Source organism: Prionailurus bengalensis, chromosome E4 (assembly GCF_016509475.1).
Source record: "Prionailurus bengalensis isolate Pbe53 chromosome E4, Fcat_Pben_1.1_paternal_pri, whole genome shotgun sequence".
Taxonomy (NCBI): Eukaryota; Metazoa; Chordata; class Mammalia; order Carnivora; family Felidae; genus Prionailurus; species Prionailurus bengalensis.
Window position 1 is genome coordinate 68609017 of NC_057360.1, and position 24504 is coordinate 68633520.

At 43.8% G+C, this 24504-nt stretch overlaps 1 protein-coding gene across 50 annotated transcripts in view; it reads right to left on the bottom strand.

Annotated features, from left to right (window-relative positions):
* Nucleotides 1-24489, bottom strand: part of UBAP2L (ubiquitin associated protein 2 like) — a 40026-nt gene extending 15537 nt beyond the window's left edge. For 3 of the 50 annotated variants that reach the window (XM_043569150.1, XM_043569144.1, XM_043569143.1), the window contains exons 1-15: nucleotides 23913-23937; nucleotides 20142-20271; nucleotides 19380-19457; nucleotides 18711-18821; nucleotides 14110-14311; nucleotides 13645-13740; nucleotides 13192-13237; nucleotides 12678-12790; nucleotides 10799-10873; nucleotides 8612-8664; nucleotides 6709-6794; nucleotides 4704-4875; nucleotides 1265-1463; nucleotides 397-674; nucleotides 65-237 (exon numbers count right to left, since the gene is read on the bottom strand). In XM_043569150.1, the coding sequence (XP_043425085.1) occupies nucleotides 65-237; nucleotides 397-674; nucleotides 1265-1463; nucleotides 4704-4875; nucleotides 6709-6794; nucleotides 8612-8664; nucleotides 10799-10873; nucleotides 12678-12790; nucleotides 13192-13237; nucleotides 13645-13740; nucleotides 14110-14311; nucleotides 18711-18821; nucleotides 19380-19457; nucleotides 20142-20231 (1772 nt within the window). In that variant the 5' untranslated portion in view covers nucleotides 20232-20271; nucleotides 23913-23937. Of the gene's footprint in view, nucleotides 1-64; nucleotides 238-396; nucleotides 675-1264; nucleotides 1464-4703; nucleotides 4876-6708; nucleotides 6795-8611; nucleotides 8665-10798; nucleotides 10874-12677; nucleotides 12791-13191; nucleotides 13238-13644; nucleotides 13741-14109; nucleotides 14312-18710; nucleotides 18822-19379; nucleotides 19458-20141; nucleotides 20272-23912; nucleotides 24147-24273 lie in introns of those variants that run through there. The other 47 variants (XM_043569172.1, XM_043569163.1, XM_043569141.1 and 44 more) reach the window with 38 other exon arrangements.
* Between the last annotated feature and the right edge of the window lie 15 nt (nucleotides 24490-24504).

Sequence of the window (24504 nt, forward strand, 5' to 3'; positions counted from 1 at the left end):
GCAAGAGACAGAAAAAGTGGTAAAAGCCTGACAAAAAAAGTCTTGATTGAGGTTTCCCCTCTACCTGGCTGTGCTGGTATAGAGGCTACTTGGAGCCTGGCTTGAAGAGGCGCTCGTGGTGGGGGTGGACTCGTAATCAGAAAGGACAGGCTCTGACCCAAACTGCAATGCCCCAAACTGCAGGTTTAGCCCTGAGATATCTGCTGAGCCAGGCATCTCCACAGCCAGAGCAGGAATCTGTAACGAGAAGGTAATGGTTTTATTACAATCTTACTATAAGACTGATAAAAAAAAAAAAACCTGTTTCAAATTTGCAAACTATCCCCTCACGATCTTGATTCCCAAATCCCGCATCCCCTTTGCCCTAAAATGACACCCATCACAAAGTTCAAGTACCTTAGAAGTCAAGGAGGCCTTTTTCTTCTGCTGTTTCAATTTCTGCTGAGCCGGCTGAGGGCTGGAGGACTGGTTATCTGAAGACCCGGGAGACATCTGTGGGGCCGAGGTGGATTTGCTCGGCAGAGGAGAAGAGGGCGGTGGAGGTGCAGCGGTGGAGGTGGCCACCGTGGGCGGCTTCTCCTGAAGGAACACCTCCATCATGGCTGAAGATGGGGTGAAAGCCTGGCGTTTGCTGAAGGGGCTGTGTACTGTGGAATCGTCTGGGTTCTTCAAATCTGCACGGAGAGTCCCGGTATGTATGGGGTCAGGGATGCTGATGAACGTCAGTGAAACGCTATTATCCTCTCTCGAGCCATAAACAAGGCCCTCAAGAATCAGTACGTCACATAAACAAGTCCTCATCTAGGACTCACTCTCATTTCTAAAAGTGAGAATCACACATCGTATCTGTTCTAAGTACAGCCTAATCAAATCAGCACTATTAGCCTGCTTGTGTAAGACAGGAACGTACAAACTGTCCATGTTTAGAGCGAAAGGTCCTACATAATGCCAAGCCCACAAACCTCCTAAGGCAACGTTTTTTCAAACACTGAAGACCAATCTAGGGAGAGTCCAAACACTCCGTGGTCAACAGAAGACTGCAGCTACGATGTAGATGTCTAAACTCGGTTAAAGAGACACCGAGCCTCAAACTTTTTACTACTTCCTAGCTTTCTGAACTCAGCCTGTGTGACTAGAGGGTATCAGTCATGGGAAACTAGCCAGGTGGCTGTCCTTCTCCTGACTTCAAGAAACATTCTCCACCCCCGACTCCTGCAAGCTCCTGGTGGTAATGTTCCAACACGTCACTTTCCACCCTTCTCACCGTACTGCACCAGCGATGGGGACTGTGAGGCAGAGCCCATGTCCCAAGAGGAGGTGGCGGTGGTTCCAGGCTGAGAATGCTGTGCCGCCAGCTGGGCCAGGGCCTGAGCAGTCTTGAACTGCTCCAAGAACTGAGAGCCCGTGGTGCTGCCACCTTTGGCTTCGCCGACATCGCCAAACCCTTTCCCCAACATGCTCACCTGCAGACCGACACAGAGAGGGATGAGAGAGACCTATGGCAAGCAGACGTGTTCACCACTTGGAAACACTTGGAAAGTCACTCAGACACAGGGGGAGCCAGGAGAGACCCGACAAGTAAAGAATATCACCAGACTGAGTATACAGTCTAGTCCATTAGAGCACAGTCTCTGGAGTCAGACTGCCTAGGTCCAAATCCTGGCTATGTAATTGTGGAAAAACCTATTTGTGATTTCTCTGTACTTCATTTTCCTCACCTGAAAGCAAATGAAAATAGTATTGCATAAAGCTGTAGGGGGATGAAATAATGTATTAAAGCCTTTAATATGTGTATGGTACATAATAAGCATCATTAAAATTTACACCATTACTTCCTCCCTCCTCAGGTATAAAGATCTAATGACTGGTGGAATTTTTCTCCTTTAAAAAATTTTTATTTTTTGTAAGTTTTCTTTTCAAACGCTTATTTATTTATTTTGAGAGAGCAGCAGGGGAAAGGGAGAGGGAGAGAGAATCCCAAGCAGGCTCCACACTCAGCATGGAGCCCAATGTAAGGCTCGATCTCACAACATGACCTGAGCCCAAATCAAAAGTCGGACACAACCAATTGAGCTACCCAGGCACCCCGGAATTTTTTTCCTTTTAAAGGTTTACATCAGGCATCTAGGTGGCTCAGTTGTTAAGCATCTGACCTCAGCTCAGGTCATGATCTCACGGTTCATGAGTTCGAGCCCTATGTCGGGTGAGCAAGAGCCCCACTTCGGACAAACACAAACCCTACTTCGGGTGAGCCCTGCTTCTCTCTTTCTCCCTCTGCCCCTCACTCACTTGCACACGCACACTCTCAAAAATAAGTAAATAAATAAAAAGGCTTACATCAACCAGTATTTGATTATTTTTTTAAACTGTTTTTTAATGTTTGTTCATTTTTGAGAGAGAGACAGAGTGTGAATGGGGTAGGGGCAGAGAGAGAGGGAGACATAGAATCCAAACCAGGCTCCAGGGTCCGAGCTGTCAGCACAGAGCCCAACGTGGGGGGCTCAAACCCACGAACTGTGAGGTCATGACCTAAGCTGAAGTCGGACACTTAACTGCCCGGGCGCTCCAAGCAGTACTTGATTACCAAATTAATACGAAGGCTAATACGAAATTTCAGTTCAGCCATTAAGGCTCATTTTGCCCCTTCCACTAAACAGCTCAAAAGTGACAAGGAGAGCTAACCGGAGCCTCACTTCAAGACAAAGAAAAGAAAGCTAAGGGCCTGTCAACATCTCTGCACCACACAATCAAATAACGAGTCCGTATGATTCATTTTCTCTGTGTGTATCCAAGTTCTATAGGACAATCACGAATAAGAAAACAAAATTTACTCTTACGCTTTTGGGGGATTTCCCCCACTCCCTACTGCTAGGTAAGACCACCAGCCTAGTCCAGCAGATGAACCACATGGCCTTGACTACTCCAAAACATCTTCAGGGAGATTCGATCTAGTTTCCCTTAGGTTCTTATTCAACCATATCCTTCCTCATCACCATCAATGAGCAGCGCTCTCTTAAATGAAACCAATCAGTCCAACTCAAGGGAAGACATTTTTCCCACTTCAGTCTATGTCACAAAATTATACGAACAAAAACACAAACACCCGAAGTTGAGTTAAAAGTATAGGACTATGGCAGGGAGATGATCCCAGATGGTAACGATTATCAGATATTCTACAAGTGCAAGCTTTAAAGATACAGCATATTATGTAATGTCCGTGTATAGCGAGCTCCTATGTTATTTACATTAAAATTTTGTTTTACATCTATTAAATTTTAGGGAAAATTGGTTCTCTAATGTTTCTTTCTTTCTTTTTTTTTTTTAAATATATTTTTTTCAACGTTTATTTATTTTTGGGACAGAGAGAGACAGGGCATGAACGGGGGAGGGACAGAGAGAGAGGGACACACAGAATCGGAAACAGGCTCCAGGCTCTGAGCCATCAGCCCAGAGCCCGACGCGGGGCTCGAACTCACGGACCGCGAGATCGTGACCTGGCTAAAGTTGGACGCTTAACCGACTGCGCCACCCAGGCGCCCCATCTTTTTTTTTTTTTTTTTTTTTAAGAGAGAAAAAACACAAGCAGGGGAGAGGAGCAGAGGGAGAAAGAATCTTAAGCAGGCTCCATGCTCAGCACAGAGCCTGACATGAGGCTTGATCCCACGACACTGCAATCAGGACCTGAGCCAAAACCAAGAGTTGGACGCTCAACTGAGCGAGCCACCTAGGCGCCCAAGCATCTGACTCTTGACAGTAGCTCAGGTTGTGATCTCAAAGTCATGGGATCGAGCCCCACACTGAGCTCTGCGATGACAGTGTGGAGCCTGCTTGGAGTCTCCCTCTCTCTCTGCTCCTCCCTGCACACTCGTGTGCACTTTCTCTCAAAATAAACAGACATTAAAAAATAATAAAAATGAAGTAATCGTTACAATCCTACTACTGGAAAAATAAAATTATATGCAAAAAGAAAAAAAGAGAAAGTTTTTCTTATGATTTGTTAAAAAAAAAACACTGGTCCTTGCATCACTGTTTACCCTTAAATGATTCCTTTGCTTTGGTCGTTAACTAACGACCTTGAATTTCTTAACTGAGTCAACAATTCACATGCCTGAAGTACTCTAGGTGTTAATGACTAATACCACTGCTGCTCCGCCATTTGTGTGGCCTTATCCACAATCTTATTTCATGTTCCTACAGCCCTGTATGACAGGCAGAGCAAGCGCTCTTATCCCCACCTACAGAGAAGGGGAGGGGCAGCTAGTAAGCAGAAACATTCAGTAAAACCCCAAGTTTTTGGAAGCTGAGTCCAGAAACATCTGGTTTAAAGATTTATACGGCAATTCTGCTATCGAGAAATAGGCAAGTGCTACAACTTCCCATCAAAGTTTAACGAGAATTGAAAAAGGATTAAAATTTGATGTCATTTTTTTTTCCTCTTCAACAGCAAATTAACACTTGGCACAGTGAGTGTCTGGTAAGTGATATGGACTCACTTTTAGAGGACGATTCAGTCTGTCCAAAACTAAGTCCTCCTACTGCACAGCACCCTACTACCCAACTGTGTGTCCCTACCACCAAGGCTACTTAGTGGGGGCTACTTAAGGCTACTTAAAGGGGATGTTTTACCCCACCCCAAACCTGTCACCGGAAGGCAGTACTCCATGTACGTGCTGGAGTTAAAGGGCACTGGGTCTCTTACTTACCATACTGTGATGAGAGAATGAGTTTCCTGAAGCGGGCTGTGTTATGGCGCTCTGCTTTGAATTACTGAACACCAGAGGCTGCGCAAGAGAAGGAGCCTGAGATGGATCCAGATTAGAGGAATCATTCTCCATTGAAGATGGTGTCTTCCCCAACAGAACAGCAAGGTCGATTCTAGTGGAGAGACAGAATATACTCATGAATAATGACAGAACATTCTAGCATTCCCAACTCCCAGAGTATGGTCAGATCAAAATAAAGTCACTCATCAAAAACACAAAGACCAGAAATGCTTAATTGACCAAAATAAATGATGTGTGAGAACCACTACAGGATCTAGCTGTGTTCTAATGGCACTGTTAACCATAATGTTAAATATTTCAATTTAGTTAAATTAATTTAATGGAATAGCAAATGTTAGTTTTAATGCAACAGCTTCACATTGGGGCCAAAATTTACAAAATTTTTAACGAATATTTTAATAATGAATACCTGCCATTACCAATACCCAATACACAAAAACTTGCCAGAGCACCGGCACCTTCAAGTATCTTTGGAATTGACCCCCCAACTTCCGTAGAACTTCCCAAGTCACCTGTGGTCTAAGGAGCACAGGTATAGTTCCGCTTTGCCTCTAGTTCTCAGCACAGAGCTCCTAAAACCCTTAAAATTTCCTAAGTGTCTCTTGTTATTCGTAATGAGCCCTTTCAACCAAAGTCCATGCTAACGAGGTTACTCAGGGTGGGAGCCCCACCCCCCCAGAGCTGCAGGAAGTGGGCTGCCACCAGGAATACCAGCAATGGGATTAGAGGGTTAGAACTTTCAGCCCCAGCACTCTCTCTTTACCCACTTCTAGAATCAGAACGAGCTTGGAGACTGCCTTCGACAGCCAATGGCTTAGTCAATCAGGCCTATCTAAGTAATGAAACTTTGATTAAAACTCTAGAACAGGGAGATTCAGTGAGCTTCTGGGTTAGTGGATGCCCTGAATGTTGATGAATGTACTGGGAAGGCACCCCACCCCCTGCCCTGTGTGCGCATCTCTTCCAACTGGCCACTGTACCTGAGTACTGGTTATAACAAACCAGTTATGGCAAGTAACTCTTCCCTGGGTTCCGAGTCATTCTAGCAGATTTCTGAACCTAAGCAGGGGGTGAGGGGTGGGGTAGGCTGTGAGAATCCCCAAATCTGCAGTCAGCCAGGCAGAAGGGTGTGGGCAGCCTGGGCACTCATCTGCAGTGGACCTCACACCTCGGAAGCAAGGGCAGTCTTCTGGGATGGAGGCATCAATCAGGGTCTGTGCTAACTCTGGCAAGTGGCAGAACTGAACTGAATTACTAAATACCTTGTTGGTGTTCAGAGAATTGAAGGACTGATGTCAGTAAAATGAGATACTGGTGTCAGAAAAACAACACACATCGCCTCTGATGCCCCTAATGTCCTATTCCTAGCATGCTTCGGGCTTCTGAGTTATCAGCTATCATACCCAGGTCTAGAAATAATCCAAGAGGCTTTCTGGGAATAAAAATATTCCTAGTAAGTGCACCTCCCTCTACTAACCCCAATAACTAAGGTTCAAGTTCTAAAAAATTCATTAGCCAGATCCTAGGGGGAAAATGACCATTTTACTCAGTAGGCTTGGCAGACAAAGATCATTATTATAAAGCAAGAGAAGCAGCTACTGAACAGTTCTGCAAACTGAAATAAATGAAAACATTTCCATGTTTAACTTTACCTTACTACCAGACAAGCTCAATCATGCTAAGTTTTAATTCAGGTTGACCTATGTAATTAAAGGGGCTATTTTGGAAAGAATCATCTTTAAAATTGTAAAAAATGGACTCCCATTCAGTAGACCAACTCTTATAACCCGATCAGCCTCACATGCTTGCTTCCCGTTACTGCCAGCACCATGGGAGCTCGAGAAGGCCCACTGCTGCTCTTCCTTACAGCCCCTTCTCACCAGGCCCATTTGGGAAAGGACACTGAACTTTACCACACACTTGCCTCTGACCAGCAGTGATTGTCACATTCTCCGCAGGCAGAGGCACTGAAGACACATTAGAGGCAGTGAAGATCTTGGTCTCAGAAAGCTGGAAAACAGAAGGATTAGTCACTTCTGGTGTTAAGTGGACTACAGTCAGAAACCTGGCTCAGGTAAGGGGAACTTAACACCAAGGAAAAGGGAAAACGCTCAGAAGAGAAAACCACCTAGCCGGAGGAACCTACATGGACTCACCTCCATTACCCTTCTAGATATGACTTTATCAAAAGTGTAAAATCAAGAAACCCTATGAAATACAATGGGAGTCACATGACATGCACACTGAACTTACAGAAAGCTGAATACACATGCTACAAAAAAGAGAGAAAACCCTTTTATACTTTCCCATTAGAGTTCCCAACTCACACCCTTACCCAAACCAAACTTTATCTTCCACTGCTCCTCTCAAAAAAAGAAAGGTTACAGCCAAGACAAAGACAAAATGAAAGAAATTCATTCCTGGCTTTTGAGCAGTAAGGACCCAAGTGCTGGTGAATTAGGGTCTCGGTAGGGATGATTTCAACTATATGCAATTTTTGCCTTAATAGTGACTTTATTACACCTACCCTTTGCATTCTAAGACCCTAAAATTAGGTAAACAATTGTAGGGAATAGCTCATTCCACCATTCAAAACTTGCTTTGGTTTTGTTTTCACTTTTTGACTAAAATCTCTTCTCCAAAAACAGGGAATTCACTTCCCCAAATATATCATTCTCTGAAAGTTGCTTAAACAGACCAAACCAGGGGCACCTGGGTGGCGCAGTCGGTTAAGCGTCCGACTTCAGCCAGGTCACGATCTCGCTGTCCGTGAGTTCGAGCCCCGCGTCAGGCTCTGGGCTGATGGCTCAGAGCCTGGAGCCTGTTTCTGATTCTGTGTCTCCCTCTCTCTCTGCCCCTCCCCCGTTCATGCTCTGTCTCTCTCTGTCCCAAAAATAAAAATAAAAAAACGTTGAAAAAAAAAAAAAAAAAAAAAACAGACCAAACCAAATCCTAGAAAGTATTCACGAGGCAGTCTAGCTCAATTACAACAGAAAAGAAATCATCCTCTAATGCTGATGCATCTGAAATTTTAAACACTCAGGTCTGGCAAACCCAAAGTTTGGTCACCATGTCACCATAAAAGCTGCCTTGCCTAAATATATATAAGTATAGAAAGCAGACTGAAAAAAATGTTAAAACAGGATTTAATCCATGATCACTGAAAACTACAATTCACAACAAAATCCTGACTGTGACCAAGAACGAGCAGAATTCTTTTACTCAAGTGCTACTCCAGTGAGCTCAGAGTGCTGGCTTATGTGCCACCTCTGTGACACCCATGACTGAGCTGTCCACGTTGAGTCACGCTGGAAGATCTCTACTTTCATCTCAACTATGAAGCTGGGCTTCAGAACCAACCAGATTGTGAATTCGAGGACGCGGTACTCTCTCACTTCGCACCCACCTCTAAGCCAATCACAGGACCAAACACCAGTGCCCGAATAGGAACTAAATAGCCGAACTGGCTCAAGAGAAGTCATGGGCCACCAACAGCTGTTACTCAAGGCACTACCTGCCTAACTCCATTTCTGGTGCTCTACCCAACCACCATCTCTTGCTGGGATAAATCCGACAATCAGATATTGGACTTACACAGGTGCACTTGCCCTTTCCATAGTCTGGTTCCATAGAGTGCTGTTCATGCCCAGTCTCCTTCATATAACATATGTGAAATGTTCTGGCTCAGAACACTATTTTGGATGTAAAAGTTTTGGGTCAGAATCTTAAGGGTGAATTTTGAAGGGGTAGAAATATACCCATTTTCTATCCCTAAACACCACTAAGGGATAGAAAGCACTAGTGAGGAGTGACCCGGGAATACCTACGTCTTCATTCCAGTCTTCAGTCCCCCACTCCTCTGCCGCGGTCCTCCACGCACCTGGCAATAAAGGAAAAACAGTGAAGTAACTTAAGTGCCAGTACACAGCATGTGCAAAAACACTAATGTATTAATAGTTCCGGCAGCCGAAAGAGTAACCAGATTTTAGTAATCAGAAGAGATTCCTAGGTTCCAGGGGGGAGGAAAAGACTATTTAGAAAGGGATACGTCAGAAGACCAGGGTTTTTCATGAGATTATGACTTCACACCTACTTCCAGGCTTTGTTACACAGCTTTAACAGCAGAGATAGTGGGGAGTGGGGGAGCGAGGGGCAACGGGTCCAATGCTCCAGGCAACATCTGAAGACCCCTCAAGCCCTCTGCCTTAGTGGTCAACTCAAGTGACAGCAGCAGCCAATTTACACCAGACGTACACTACGCCTTCTCACCTGGTAGGAGACAGCACGACGGGCAGAGAGAGAGTGGCGGTGATGGGGGGAACACGAATGGCTGCCATGTGGCAGTGGAAGGGCAGCGGAAGACAGGCTTCCAAACTGCGGGCACTGACAACTACCTGCTATCAGAACTCAATGTAAAAATGCATACTCAGCAGAAGTCAAGTGTATCGATCTCACTGGTCAAACCGGAAGAAACCCTCATGAGTCTGTTCTTTTCCACGCCTTTTCAGAAGACATTGGACAAAACTGAAAAAGCAAACATGTCTGTTATTATCCTAGTCCTAATCCTACAGAACGTGACCTCTAACCTGCCAAGGGCACAGCGCAGACAACGCAGTCATATACTCGCCCCATGTTGGTCATAACAAAGTCAGGATGGTTTCTATAGGAAAGTTCCATCAGCAGTAAAACCACCTTCCACACTCCCCTTGTTTTGCTTCATGTGTACGTATATCCTCAGAAAAGGAAACTGTTCTACGAGAAGCACGATTCTTCCCTTCAACTGAAGGACCACAGTAAGAAGTGACACCTGACTACTGCAAAGGACAAGAACGCTCCTTATTTTCTTCTCTAAAACAGCAGTACATGTTGATCAATTCTTCAAGCCTTCTCTCCAAATGGAGAAAACTTCTTTTAAGAATTACAGTCTGGGGCTCCTGGGTGGCTCAGTGGGTTGGGAGTCCGATTTCGGCTCAGGTCATGGTCTCGCAGTTCACAAGTTTGAGCCCCTCATCGGGCTCTGTGCTGATGGCTCGGAGCCTGGAGCCTGTTTCGGGTTCTGTCTCCCTCTTTCTGCCCCTCCCCCACTTGCTCATGCACACTCTCCCTCTCTCAGAAATAAACATTAAAAAATTTTAAGAAAAAGAAAAAAGAATGAAAATCTGGCATTCAGATATTCACTGTCACCGAAGAGAAACATTCTAATACCTATATTCCCATATGAAATTCTTCTAGGGGCCCCTGGTAGGCTCAGTCAGTACAACATGAGATTCCTCCTCTCAGGATTGAGTTCAAAGCCCTACATTGGGTGTGGAGATTTCTTAAAAATAAAATCTTTAGAACCCTATTTCATAAAGAAAAAGATAGTCATTATAATGCTTCTTCCAGGACCACTTATAACCGCACAAGGGAAATTCCGAACCACTTAATAATGGCAACGTTCTCCAAATCACACTAAAGTCCAATTTCAGTTCAGACAAATTACAAACCATATTCTTCTCTCCCTCTTTGGTGACACTACTCTTCCTCTCCATTGACATCCAACCTGCCTTGGATAAATGGAACCCAAGATCTGGGTTAACACATATACATAATCCTGGAGTTGGAAGTGACCTGAGAAGTTATCTCCTATTGATGGGCTCTCTGTCAAGGCAGCAATGTTCTCCTGCACTCTCGTGACTAGTCTAAGACGCAAAGGAAGAATGCAGATGCCTACTTGATCCAAGACAAGATGCACAGTCATGGCCAAGAAGGCTGTACTGAAAAGGCATGAAAGAACAGTAGGAGTGCTAAGGCTCTGAGCGATAGGTAAGGGTTTCCATTCTGTCAGCAGAAAGCAGTCAATGTAAATGTTAAATAGTCATTAAATGATCAAAAATTTTTAAGAAAAAACAGGCACAGAATATGAGAAAAAAAGGCAGAAAAAGAAAAAAAAAAGCAGGGAAACAGAAAAATGACATATCCACAGATATTCCAAGTCATAAAAATCTATAAAAATATCCGGGGCAGTTAGGCACCTGGATGTATCATACCAGGAGCAGTCTCAAATTTTCGGGGATAATTTGACCCCTCAACCCCACTGAAATCAAGTCCTGAAACAAAAAAGAAAAAAAACACAAGCAGTGAAATTTTGCTTCTGAATGAGAACATTTGCCCCAAAACAATTCCCACTGTACCTGTGGATATTTTAAGGGTAGGTTTCAATTTCTTTTTAAATAAAAAAGGGAATTTGAAGTTTGCTATCATGAAAACACAAAAAGAGATCATGCACGAATGTCACTTCATACTGTGAAATTAACAACAGCAGGAACGCATGAAGCTACACCCAACACGTTCACACGCACAAGACGAGATCAGCATCACACAGCTTTTCATTCAGCCACAAATCCGATTTCGGATTCTAACCTCCCAAATCTGCTATTCTCTCCTCAGTATAAATAAACACACACCTCATCCTTCCTTGCTTTCCAAACCAGATCCTTGCTGAAAACAGCTAAGGCTTGCAATCTAGGACTGGGACTCCATGCCTGATTTTCTATCCACAACTGAAAACAACAAATCCCTTAATGTCTATTATCTTTTCTGCCAATGAGAAAAAAGCCAAATACCCAAAAACTAGTGCTCAAAAGCAGTCACTTCTGGTATTCAGACTGCTACCACACTGCCTCTACAAGCCATCAAGAGTGGCGTTATACCTCCTAAAATAACAAAAAGACAGTTCATAGCCAAATGGTCCGGGAATTAAAACAGATTTCCATCTTGTCAATAACTCAACTTCAGCCTCCATCAATGGGAGAACTGTATTTAAAACGAATTTGTAAAATAGCTGGTAAATTACAAGCACATAACATTCAGGACCTGAGGTATAACGTCTCGTGGGCAATAGATGAACTGTTTGTGCCAGAGACCCTCCTAAAGAGAGAGAGAAACATCAATGATCTTTGAAAAGGGGCAAAGCAAATAAATAGATAAGGGGTTAAAAAGCTGAATTCACACTCTACTATTAACCCATTCCCCCCTTTATAAGGGAAAAAAGTCTCAAGTTCTTCCTGTGCTGGCTCAGCCACAAAGAAGCAGGGGATCTCGTAAGAATACAATACTCCGCAGCCCAGGGACTGTTCTTACTTAAAGGGGTAAAAGTATCTTTCACTCTCAAACACATTGTGGGTTGTCTGTCCCACAAGCCTAACATACCCTTAAATATATATAGCCTACTCAGACACAAACAGCAAAAGTCAGCTAACCAAAAAAGCAACCTTATTCAAATCCCATAATATTCATAAAATTCCACACCCAGAAAACTATTCAATAAACAGCTAGAAAGCTGCGGCTTCCTTCTTGCCCAGATACTGAGATTTTCCAAAAATGAAGGTAAAAAAGATATTATCTCAGTGCCAGAAAACAAACTGACAGTGGGCTTTGATTCTGGGCCTTGTTCATCTCTACAAGTGGTGACATAATTAACTAGTTAATTAATTAAGAATACTTTTCCAAAAGGCCAAGCTAGAAACCCTAACAGAAACACTAGGAAACGCACCTGGAACTAATGGCAGCCACACAGTGTAACAGAAAGAGCATGGGCTCTTAGGGTCAAACAATTCTGAGTTCAAATACGAGCAAATTTCATGACCACCCTTTGAGTGTAAGGTCTGGCATGTGGAGATGACGAACAGTGTCAATTTCACAGGTGAGTGATGAAGACCAAGAGAACCAGCACGTGTAAAGTGCCCACAGGCACACAGTCAGCAAGGAGAACACACAGTATTTCGATCGCCATCCCTTCCTCCCTTATCTCTGCACCAAAAAACTATTCCTCCACTTTTTAATATGACCATAACCTCAAAATAGTTATTTCCTTAGGTTTTTAAAGACCAGAAACAATAAGCAGTCACTCACTCGTCCCATCATCTGGTTCGAAGTGGCCAGTGTTGTTCCACGTATTCCCGCTATTATTGCCATAGTTGTCATCGGTATTGGCCGGTTCTGCATAATCAGCTGGGTTAAAGGTTCTGAGGGTGTGGGGAAAAATAGCTTAAAAGAGTCTGTGACCTCCAAGCAGCACCAGCAAAAATGAACAATCCCATGGAATAATCTCAATTTATGTCTACTACCTATTTTGGGTTAGGACATCTATAATCATAATAAAATCCACACTGAATTTTGGAAAACAGCAGATACATGCATTCCAATGAAGTTATGAGCTAGAGGTGATCCAAGTAGTAAATGCTTATCTCCAGCACTACATCTACACACTCATCTGATTAAGTGGTCTAGAAATCTTTCTGATCACATTTTGGTTAGGGCTGCACATTATCCTCAGGGTATCAGGACACTAGCCGCTCTAGGATATTATGGTAATGATTAGGGGGAAAAAATTTAAAGACTGTGACATCAAATCAATGAAACTTACCCCATTCCTTGAGCAGAAAACCTTCCTCCCCGTCTACCAGAGCCACCTTAAAGGAAAAAAAGACACAAAGAGAGGAAGGGAGAAGTATTTTAAAAGTTGATATAAAAAGTACCTTGCCAATTGAGGCAACTCTGGAATAGTAAGTGGTTGATATCATTAGATGCTCTTTCTTTCACCCTGTAGTATAGTTAATATAACACAGTAGGCAATCACTACTATTGACAGATTGTTCCTTTGCTGACCAAGCTTCTGGGTCCTTAAGCAAATACGTTAACATAAACGACACCTACCTTCTTTCCCACTGCTCACTCAGCAATCTCTAGAATTTGCATGATTTGTCAACAATTTAGGTAATGAGATGTCATGTGAATTTGTTTTCAAATAAAGACGACCCCTACAGAACTAATAAGAATACCCTGCCCCCAATATCCAACCCCCCAAGAAACTGATCACCTCTGCCTCTGCCACGTCCTCTTCTGCCTCGTTCAGTGCCTCTTCCAGAAGGTCCTCCACTCTTAGTGCCATCTAATCCGTTTTCCTGACCCCGAACTAAAATTAAAAACACAGATAGCCAAAACAGAGTCAATGGAATTTATGTAAATTATGTAAGTGGCACATACAGATGGTGGTGGGGAGACAAAAACCAAGAGGAGATAATGAGATGGAAGGATGGGACATGATGGTTACCAGGGGAAAGGTGATGAACCACAACAGAGAGCTAGAAGTCAGACAACTTTATAAATGACTGCAAGGTAATTTCATGCCAAACTGGTAGCTGTAGCTAGAAAACGCTACATGTAAGAGATACCAAGGTCTCGGAATAAATGGTGGCAAGAAAAAAATCAGAAGGATGATATAATGGTTACTAGGTCCAGCCTACCAGGGCCCTGACATCCCTGAAATCCAGACATTACTGACCCACAGCTGGTTTTGTTAAAGCCCCATGCATACACTCTCGTCCACGGCTGGCACCTCTCCCCCGTCTTGGTGGCCCACCACGTCGCCGACTATAGTCTCTGTCACGGTCTCGATTTTCTTTGCCTTCCTCGTTGGATTCCGTTTGGCCACCATCCTTCTGTCCTGAGACTCCCTTCTTCTTCCCGACCATCTCCCACGAATGCTAAAGAAGGGCAGAGCATTCACATCTAATCAATATGGATTGCTATCGGGAAACCACAGATAAAAGCTGGGAAACTGTTAACCATTCTCCTCTCATCATCCAAATCTAAGGTACTTCCACTAACTTATGTCTGCTTAAATGGAGGGTACAGACAGAACCTCAAAACAAATTCTATACCTATCACTGAAAAATTGAAGTCCTTCTTATAGGGGAGGCGCTTATAGCTAATGGACTGCAGGGATCGCTTCCAAAAGGATTGCCAAGATCTGGATCCGGTGCAGTCACGTGGCGTATCAGTCAAAGGCCTAGTTATTGGTCCCCATCTTTCAAGTGTGTTTCCTGGGCTGAAAAAATTAATTTCCTTCAGATTCAGTGACTCCTAACTTTTTCATACACAGTCTTATTCATGTCAAAGGAGAAAAGGAAACTAAAAGTTTCTAAAGGTTAACTTTGAATTCAGAATGAATCAATAGCATTTGACTCTTGGGCACATTCTCTAATCAAACAACCCAGCATTTAGAAGAATAAGAACGACACCTAGTCCTCACCACCATCCCCCAGCCCCACTCCCTGACACACACACCAATTACCTTTGCTTTAAAGACAAAGTAACAGCCAGGAAGGCATAGCCCTGGCCCGGACACAGTGGACTACAGGGAGCCTTCTGTTCCAGGTTTTACATCTGTATTCTCCCTATACTCCCTAAAGTGATATAACCCAATTAAACTTTCCCCAAAGCAGAATAATCTATAATTCATTCCAGACTGCAGAAGGGAAAATTCGTGGTAAGGAAAATAAGCTAAAAAGTCCTGCAAAAAACCTCATTCCTCAAAAAATGAATTTTATAAACACACACACCTTGATTCACAATTATTTTTGCAGAAAATATGTACAAAAATTCCCAAACACCGAGACTACCAGATCTTTACTATCCTAGTTACCATCTTACTCAAACAACAATGACCCAGTGCTCCGCAACAGCTAACAAATGTCTAAAGACTTCCAAGAATATGGACCAAGTAGAATACAAAACGGCTATTAATTTTTCCAGGATTGATAACATGGTCATACAGAAAAATATCCTTCTTTAAGGGAAGCATGCTGCAGAGGATTTGTGATGTCTACAACTTACTTCCAGCCAATTCCAAGTGTCCATAAATGGATGAATAAACAAAATGTGGTATACACACATAATGAAATATTTTTCAGCATTAAAAAGGAGTGAACTTCTGACACATGCCACAATATGGACAAACTCTGAAAACGCTACGCTAAGAAGACGCAAAGAGACAAATATTGCATGATTCCACTTACATGAGGTACCTAGAATAGGCAAATTCATAGAGACAGAGAATAGAAAAGGTTACTAGGAGCTGGGAAGATGGGGAAAGGGGGAGTTACTGTGTAACGGATACAGTTTTTGTTTAGGAAACGACAAAGTCCTAGAGATGCATAAAGCTAATGACTGCATAACATGGTCAGTGTACCTAATGGCACTGAATTATATACTTAAAAATGGTTAAAATTATACATTCTAAACATTTTTACTACAACTTAAAAAACTTAAGTTAAAAACTACATTTAAAATTATACCAAAATCATACCCACATGTCCTAAAGAGCCTACAATAGTTTACTAATAGTTTTTGAAAAAATTATCCACCCAGGACCCGGTAGCTCCTTGTTGCCTACTCTTCCAGTCCAAGCTCATTCCACATTATAGCTCCTGAGTCTTTTTATGCTCACAGTAGCATCAATTCTTAAGTAACAGTGCCACCATTATAATTAAATCTGCAGCAGGAACCCTGGAAACTACATTCAAAATAGTTAGCTTATAGGGGCAACTGGGTGGCTCAGCTGGTTGAGCATCCGACCTCGGCTCAGGTCATATCTCATGGTTCGTGGGTTCAAGCCCTGCATCAGGCTCTGTGCTGACAGCCTGGAGCCTGAGGGCTGCTTCGGATTCTGTGTCTCCCTCTCTCTCTGCCCCTCCTCCACTCGCACTCTGTCTCTCTCTCAAAAAAGTAAATAAATGTTAAAAAAAAAAATAGCTTATAGACTTTTCAGCTGGTCTATCTCAAAACCTGTCAAGTTTCAGAAACCTGTCCCCTTTTCCGTTCTCTATGGTATGCACAGCTGCTAGAACTACCTGGGTTCTATAAGGAAAAGGAATTACTATGATCTTCCCAAGGGTGGTGCCATTTTCTCATACGATCTCATCTACCCAAATACATCCAACACCCCCTGGCAGCAAATATTACTCCCAACTGGTTTCATTAGCAACTTATTTGTGGCATAAGCCTATGTTCTCCAGTTTATTTTCCTTTTTGACACCATAGAAGGTTAGATTTGTAGCACTAGGCAGAAGACGGTGAAAGGTGAAACAAAACGTGACTTTTGCAAATTAATTAATTTTTAAAAATCCAGCTCAGTTGGTTAAGCATCAGACCCTTTAAATATTTTTAAAATGTTTAGTTTTGAAAAAAAAGAAAGAGAGAGAGAGAGAGAGAGAGAGCAGGGGAGGGACAGAGAGACGGACACAATTCGAAGCAGGCTCCAGGCTCTGAGCTGAGCTGTCAGCACAGAGCCCAATGCAAGGCTTGAACTCTTGAACCGTGAGATTGTGACTTGGGCCAAAGTTGGATGCTTAACCAACTGAGCCACCCAGGTGCCCCGTCAGACTTGTGATTTAGGTTCAGGTCATGATCTCACAATTTGTGAGATGGAGCCCCACATCAGGCTTTGCACTGACAGCAAAGAGCCTGCTTAGGATTCTCTCTCTGCCCTCCCCTGCTCATGCATGCACTTTCTCTTTCTCCCCTCAAAAATAAATAGACTTCAAAAATAAAAAAAATCTAAACTTTTAAAAGGCGTAAGTACTCCTACATCCACCCCCTATCCCAAAATCATGCACAATTATTCTAAAGTAAACTCAAAATAAGCCAAAGAGTCTATTATCTGATTATCCAGGCAGTCATCTTCAGATAAGGTCAATGATGTAAAATCTAAGACCACACTTTTTTTTTTTTTTAAAGTAAAGTCTACGCTCCGAGATCAAGAGTTGCCTGCTCTACTGACTAAGCCAGCCAGGTACCCTAATACCACATTTTTGAAGAGAAAAATCCACAAATTTAAATTCAGTGGTTACAAAAAGTTTTCCAATGGGGCACCTGGGTGGCTCAGTCAGTTAAGCATCTGACTCTTGATTTCGGCCCAGGTCATGATCTTGTGATTTGTGGGATCTGTACTAACAGCACAGAGTCTGCTTGGGATCTTCTCTCTCTTCCTGCCCCTTTCCTGCTCCCAAGGTTTTCCGTTATTATTTCCTATTGTCTCAAGGAAAGTGACAAACCCCCAACATTTAGTTAACGTGATACTCTAAACCTAGTAACCTGACCTCTCTAAGGATAAACTCTGGGTATCTATCCCAACCAAAGATCCCCAATGTAAGACCAAGGAAATGAAAGTTAGTTCAAAATGATACACTGCTCATTGAAACAAAACAGTTCTCTATTAAGCACCACGGGAACACCCCAAAGGTTAGTAAGGCAGAATCCCTGTTCCTAAAGGACTTGACAATTTGGGACAATGATAAGACAAGCACAAAATTATTGGGATCTCATTAAGTAGAAAAGAGAAGAGGTGAAATAAGTGAAATTCTAGGGTAAGCGCTCCTCCAAGATGATAGGAGCCCCTATCATCTCCAGGGTGGTCAACAGGCCGTTAACTCTTTTTCTGCCACCTCAACAGAAATAAGTTCAAGCGATGAAAACGTACTGTAAAATGTAAAGGTGGTATTGATGAGAATGTCTCGAATTCAGAATCTACCAGTTTGTGACTCTGTTCAACAGCAATAAAACAGGTGAGCAGAATGTTCTCTGATTAGTAACGAAGGCTATTAGATACCATTTCTAATTCAGACTAACCCAGTCTTGAACACAGTCACTAGCCTGGAATGAATAATTTACTCTGGGCTAATTAAAAGAGATGGATTTTGGGGTGCCTGGGTGGCTCACTCGGTTGAGCGTCCGACTTCAGCTCAGGTCATGATCTCACACTCATGGGTTCAGGCCCCACGTCGGGCTCTGCACTGATAGCTTGGAGCCTGCTTCAGATTCTGTCTCCCTCTCTGCCTTTCCCCCACTCGCACTCTCTCAAAATAAACAAACCTAGTAATAAAAAAAATTTTTAAAGAGATGGATTTTATCTGTTTTCTATTTATTGTACATAAATTTTAGGTACTTGCCACCTGCAGAAAACAACCTCCTCGACTGTTCTCTGCTCCATTTGGAGAATAAGGTACTCTCCTTTAAGTTGAGTTACTCCACTTGCTATTTTTAGAATATTCTGAGCTTCTCAGCCAGGGACCCACTTTCCAGAACGCTCTATTAACACTCTACCGTATCTGGGTTTCCTTCCAGTAGGACATTGATGGCTCTGTTGACATCTCCATTGCAGTCATGTAAAGCAATGACACATTCATCCTGGTTCTTGCCTGTGATATCAATCAACTGAAAGAGAAAAAAATCAGCAACATGAATGAACTTGCACTCTTCATAAAAGGAAGCCAGGTGAAGAGAGAAGACACCAGCTGAATCCGAAAGAACCCCAGACTTAAAAAAGCAAAATATGCAGAATTTTGGTATTCTAGCTCAATAAGGGAAACATTAACACCTGTGATTACAGATGATGTCAAAAGTATTTACACAATAAAGTAGCTTGTAGAGATCAAACCCAGAAGCACACAGGTTTCAGCATACCATAAATTTCTACATTTCCTAGATGCCACAACTGCTCAAAGTTGCTATAAAAATGGCATCAACAAAATCATCCAATAAACAAGAAGTGAAAATTAAAATAAAACCTTTTCGAACATGGTAGCTGTCTAAAGAAGTACGGTAAATCAGACAACAAGAGCATTTATTTATTGGCTTAACCTATTATGTTTCAGGTCATAATCCTTTTAGTATCTGCAGGAAAAAGTACCCTAACAGACATCTATGATGTTAAACTATGCTTTAATCCTGATGTCTTTTTCCATCACTGCCAGCAATTAGCAATACACTCACTTGTTTCACCTTTTCCTCAAAGTCAGCATCATTATGGTCTGAAATCATCTGTGCAAGTCGAATCTGTTCCGCAGTGGCCTAAGAATGGAGATGGGTTCAAGAAAGCATGATCAAGAGACAACAGTTTAGAGAAATAAGAGGGACCTATGTAGTCAATAATCCACCCCACCTCTCAGCCCAATTTCCTTCTCCTTGTTACAAATGACCAATAAAGTGCTAACACCAGTTAAGATGCTTACCTCTGCAAGATGACAAAAAAATAAACAATGAACCTGTCACCATTCCACTCTACAATCCCTAAAAAAGCAGGGAGCTTTTTCACCCATGTTCACAGTTAAAGAAGCTCCCATTGTGGGATCACAGCACCTCTTTTAAACATCCGTGCCTTAAATAATTGACATTAATATATTTGCAAAGTCATGTATAAACCCCGTTCCTGTTTCTGCAAGGACCAATGCCACCCTCTTATATCTGGCCTGACGATAACCTAAGATTTAGTCTGAGGAAAACGCTCCCTTAGAGATACAAAGTACAGGACCCCTTCTCTCCAAGTCTCATAATACAGCATCAAAAAACAAAAAGCAAGCATGCTCATCATGGCCTACCACAACAGTCATCAGGCCCTAAGTAAAGAGGAGAGGCAAGGACTAGAAAAAAAAATAAAAAATGCAAACCAATAATCCAGAGCAGAGAATGATGCTGCACTGGATGGGAACCAGTATCAATCAGCAATGCTGGCAATGCATCCCTTGGGTTCTTTACCTGTGGCCGCTGCTTGTGCTGTGTCTGGTTTTGGTTCTGAGGTTGTTCCCAGTTTCCCCGGGCTCGGTTCGTGCCCACCGACGTCATCATTTACAGTATATACAAATAACAGTATTTACAAGGTAGAATACTGAAAGATTAAAAAAAATTCAGATATTAAATATGGGCAAAACAGGTTTTCAACCTCTTTCATCAGCACCTTCACCAAACATGTTCACCAACCAAGAAGAGTCATCTGTTCTTGAGACATACTCAGTTTGATAAATTCCTTAAGGAACAATTGTTAGTAGTCCATTTTTATAGAAGAAATATATAAAGCATAGGTGACTGCCGGTTTAAGTCATGCACATGGTTTGGTTACTAGTCCCTATATGCAGCTTTGTGAAGTTTCGCAAAACAATGTTAATAATCAAAAGCTCTCTACGCACAAATATCTAAAGCCCCTTTGACAAAAGGAAAGCTAATCAGCAAAACCTGGAAACAAAAGCCTTCCAGGAAGGGAACTTAATCTATACTCCAAACAAATAAAAACAATTTAAAATAGAGAAACTCAATCTACCTATGAAAACAGCCCTACCTCCCTTACAATATGTAAATTGCATACAACCCCCATCACTTGGGAAAGGACAAGCTCAAGTCTAGATTTCCTCCCTCAAGCTCACGCGCGCGTGCTCTCTCTCTCTCTGTCTCTGTCTCTCTCGTCATGCAGTGGGTGCTTCCATAACCTTCAACAAGGCAAGTATTAGCCCCAGTGACTTTGCTCAAGAATCTCAGTTCCCTGGATAATTCCAACACACTATTTTTGCAACTACTTTCTGTTGCTCTCCTAGTCCACTGTTCTGAGGCACCAGAATTGCAATTACCCTTTACCACTCACCTTAATATACAGAGAATTCCAAATCTGTCCCAAACCAAAAGGGTCTGGCACAAAGTTTTTATTTGCAAGAAAGGGCTTCTAGGATATCATTTTAAACGAGACATTACTGCCAGCAAGAGGACTTTGTTGAGACAGAAAACACACAGGGCCTTCTCAAAACTAGAACGGTTTTTGTTATTAACACTTCCAGCAGGCTACGATTCTCCTGAACTTAAGTTCCTTCCGTTCATACTTTGCTTTATACCGCAACCTCAGCTGCTGCGGTGAGTAAACAAAGAAAATACTCATCCTACGACAGAGTGGCTCAAAATCAGATGTTAATCTGCATGGTTTTATTCCCTTCCAAAGAGGGTACGTTTATATTTTCTGCTCTACATGTAACTTTTTTCATTAATGAAACTTTATACGGGATAATTCTAGACTCCCCAAAAGCCATTGCTGGATTTGAGAGACATAGGTTGGGCCTCTAAAGAAATACAGAAGGATTAATTGTTAGGGAAGTGAATCTTACTGTTTCTCAGGTCTCAAAGAAAACGAACTTCCCTGAAGATAAATTCTTCACCAAAGCGGATCAAGAGGCTGCAGAGGTCTCTCTTTTGATGCAGTCCTTCAGACTGAAGAGTTTTACATTCTCTATCACCAAAATTTTTAAGAAAATTTCAGAGCTAATTCTTTAACCCTTACCTCTTTCTGCTACATATGTGCACACAAAGGCCTGTAAATATTTCTAGCTACTACAAAACTATTTGCTACACAAATAGTCCATCTTCCCAGACTAGTCAAGTTTCAACACTCACACACACACCAAAAAAACATGTGTTCTTTAACCAGTACCCCTGGATTCAAATCAAAGAAAAAAATTAAAATTAGACGAAAACTATTATGCTTTTAAATAACTGGCTCTAAAATGAAATCTCTAATGGGAATAAACACTCCTGTAGCTTACAAATACTGCTTTCTACTTCTCGTGTGATTTCAAGTTAATAAGTTAATACTAGATGTGAATGCTGTGACTAGCAATATGAACTCCATATACCATACCGGTCAATGTAGATATATTAAAAAGTCATCTTGAAAGCCACATAATGACTCAAGGGAAATAAAATGAAAAAAAAAAAAAAAAAAAAAAAAAAAAAGAACAGTCCAGAAGACTCCCTCTGTTAACTTCAATTTCTCTCTTACAAGTGCTTTGAAATGTGTGACTAAGAAAATTTTACCACCTAGGTAGTAACAACACTGAGCAGCAGGTCAAAATTAAATGATCTGGGATGGATCACTGGAGGGCGCAAAATTAGTAGCCTTTTCGTAGCAAGCAGGGACACATACCTAGAGTTATCACAGTGGAGAGGAAGAATCTTGTTAAGCATTTTTCCTTAGAAAATAAAAATATTTACGGGCAACATGTGAGAAGTGTTGGAGACCCAGGGAAAAGTGCAGGAATACAGGTTTCAATACAGGAGTGCCTTTGACCATTTTTTGAAAACCAGCTACTTAAAAAAAATAGCCAAAGAAATTTTACAGAAAAAAATAAAAATCAAGTATTTATTGAGTATCTACTATGTGTCCAGTACTTTAGAAAATACAAAAGCGATAGGACTTGGTTGCTGCCCTCAGGGAGCTTACAATCTAAGTAGAGAAACAATTCAGACACTCAAGCTGGACTGGGGTAGCTACCTGTAACAGAACAGCTAATTCCCCCGGATGTTTTGTGGAAATGACCCCTGCATCCCCTCGTCCACAAACTTGAATCTCGTTTTAAAAAGCGTACTTGCCAGTTAGGGCACATTTAGCAAAAAAGGGGCTTTAGTAATCAGCAACAGTACATTTTAAGGTCTTTCATCCTCAGTTACATGACAGCAGTACCCGCTGCTCACAAGGGAAACGGTCACCGGCACGGTCCGCTCTTTTAAGGACAATGGTGTAGGATCTCAAACCCGTTGTAGCAACCCACACGTAACCAACACGTTCCGGTTCTCCGGTGATGCTGGCTGTCACGGACCCCCATCATCCGCCAGCAAGTCACACCACACATCCCCACGGCGGGATACGGACGGTGAAAGGTGGACGGGGAGAAAACAAACAAAAACAAAAACAAAAAAAAAAAAAAAAAAAAAGGATTTCTCCATCCAGTAATCAGGGGCACTCAGAGGCAAAAAAACGGTAACGACGACGACAACAACAAAAGAGCCTGTTCCTGTGGCGTTTTTCCTTCCCCATCACCCTACACCAGAGGTGGCTACTTTTCGAGACGGGTGGCGGAGCGGTCTCCTGTTTGTGACATCAGTTTGCAAAGCCATTTAGGGACTGTCCACAAAGTGAAGGGTCTGAGGAAATTCGGGATTCCTGTCCTATTACGAGAAGAGTGGACCCGCACCCCAGTGCTCCAGTGACGTCCCTCGGGCGTAACACACCCGGTGGGGGTCGGCCCGCCCAGCTTCCCCAACAACATCCTAATTGTCCGGGGCCCCCCAAACTCCAGCGTGGGCCACGGCACGCTTACGACAGCGGCAGAGAAGCCGTCCCCCATGCCGGGGCGCTGAGAAAGCAGGACGGGCGGTAAGAGGAGCTGACAAAGAGGCTGGAAGCGGACAGGGGACGCGAGCCCACGCGTGGAGGAGGGGAGGCTCGCCCCGCTCAGCGCCACATCGGGAGCTCCCGGGGCCAATCGCCGCCTCACCTCCCACCCGGAACAAATTAATCCTCCGCACTCCGAACTGAGGGCCACATGGGGGGAGTTCGGGGCAGCTCCACCCCGCCGTCCTCCCTCCCCCCACCCCCCCCGCCACCCCCAAACCAGGCCGGATCCGGATCCGAGAAGGCCCGCAGCGGGCTGCAAAGGGAGGCCGGCCCCCGCGGCGTCCTCACGGCAGCGGCCGGGCCGGAGAGGGCCCTACCTCAGGCGGGGCCCAGGCCGCGCTCGCTCGCGCTCTTCCTCGCTCTCCCCGCTCGGGCTCTAGCCGCATGGCCCCCCCCTCCGGCCGCCCAAGCCCCGCCCCGGCCACGCTCCCAAATCGAGGCCCCGGCTCCGGCGCGGCCCACTAGGCCGCAAATCCAACCATAAACAAAACCTCCGGCGGCCAACTAGGGGGGAGGGGGCTGGGTAGGGCGCCGGGCTCGCACGACCGGGAGGGGTGTCCAGTGGGGGAGCGCACGGGGCGGGGGGCCGACTGGGGTGGGGGGGGGGCCCGGCGGGGTACGGGAGAAGGGAGGGAGGGGAAAGGGAGACCGCGGATTTAAAGGGACCGCGGACAATACCCGGCCCCGCCGCGCTGCCGCTGCCGCCGCCGCCGCCGCCAACGCCGCTGCGCTCCCAACTTTACCTCAGTCTCCTCCACACTGACACCCCGGGCCGCGCCGCCCCTGTCACGTGATGTAAGGTTCCCTCCTCCCCACCCCCTCCCTCCTTTCCCCTCGCGCGCTCGCTCTCGCGCCTTCCCCCTCCCACTTGCCTGCCTGCGTCCCCCGGCACGTGACGCGAAAAGGGAC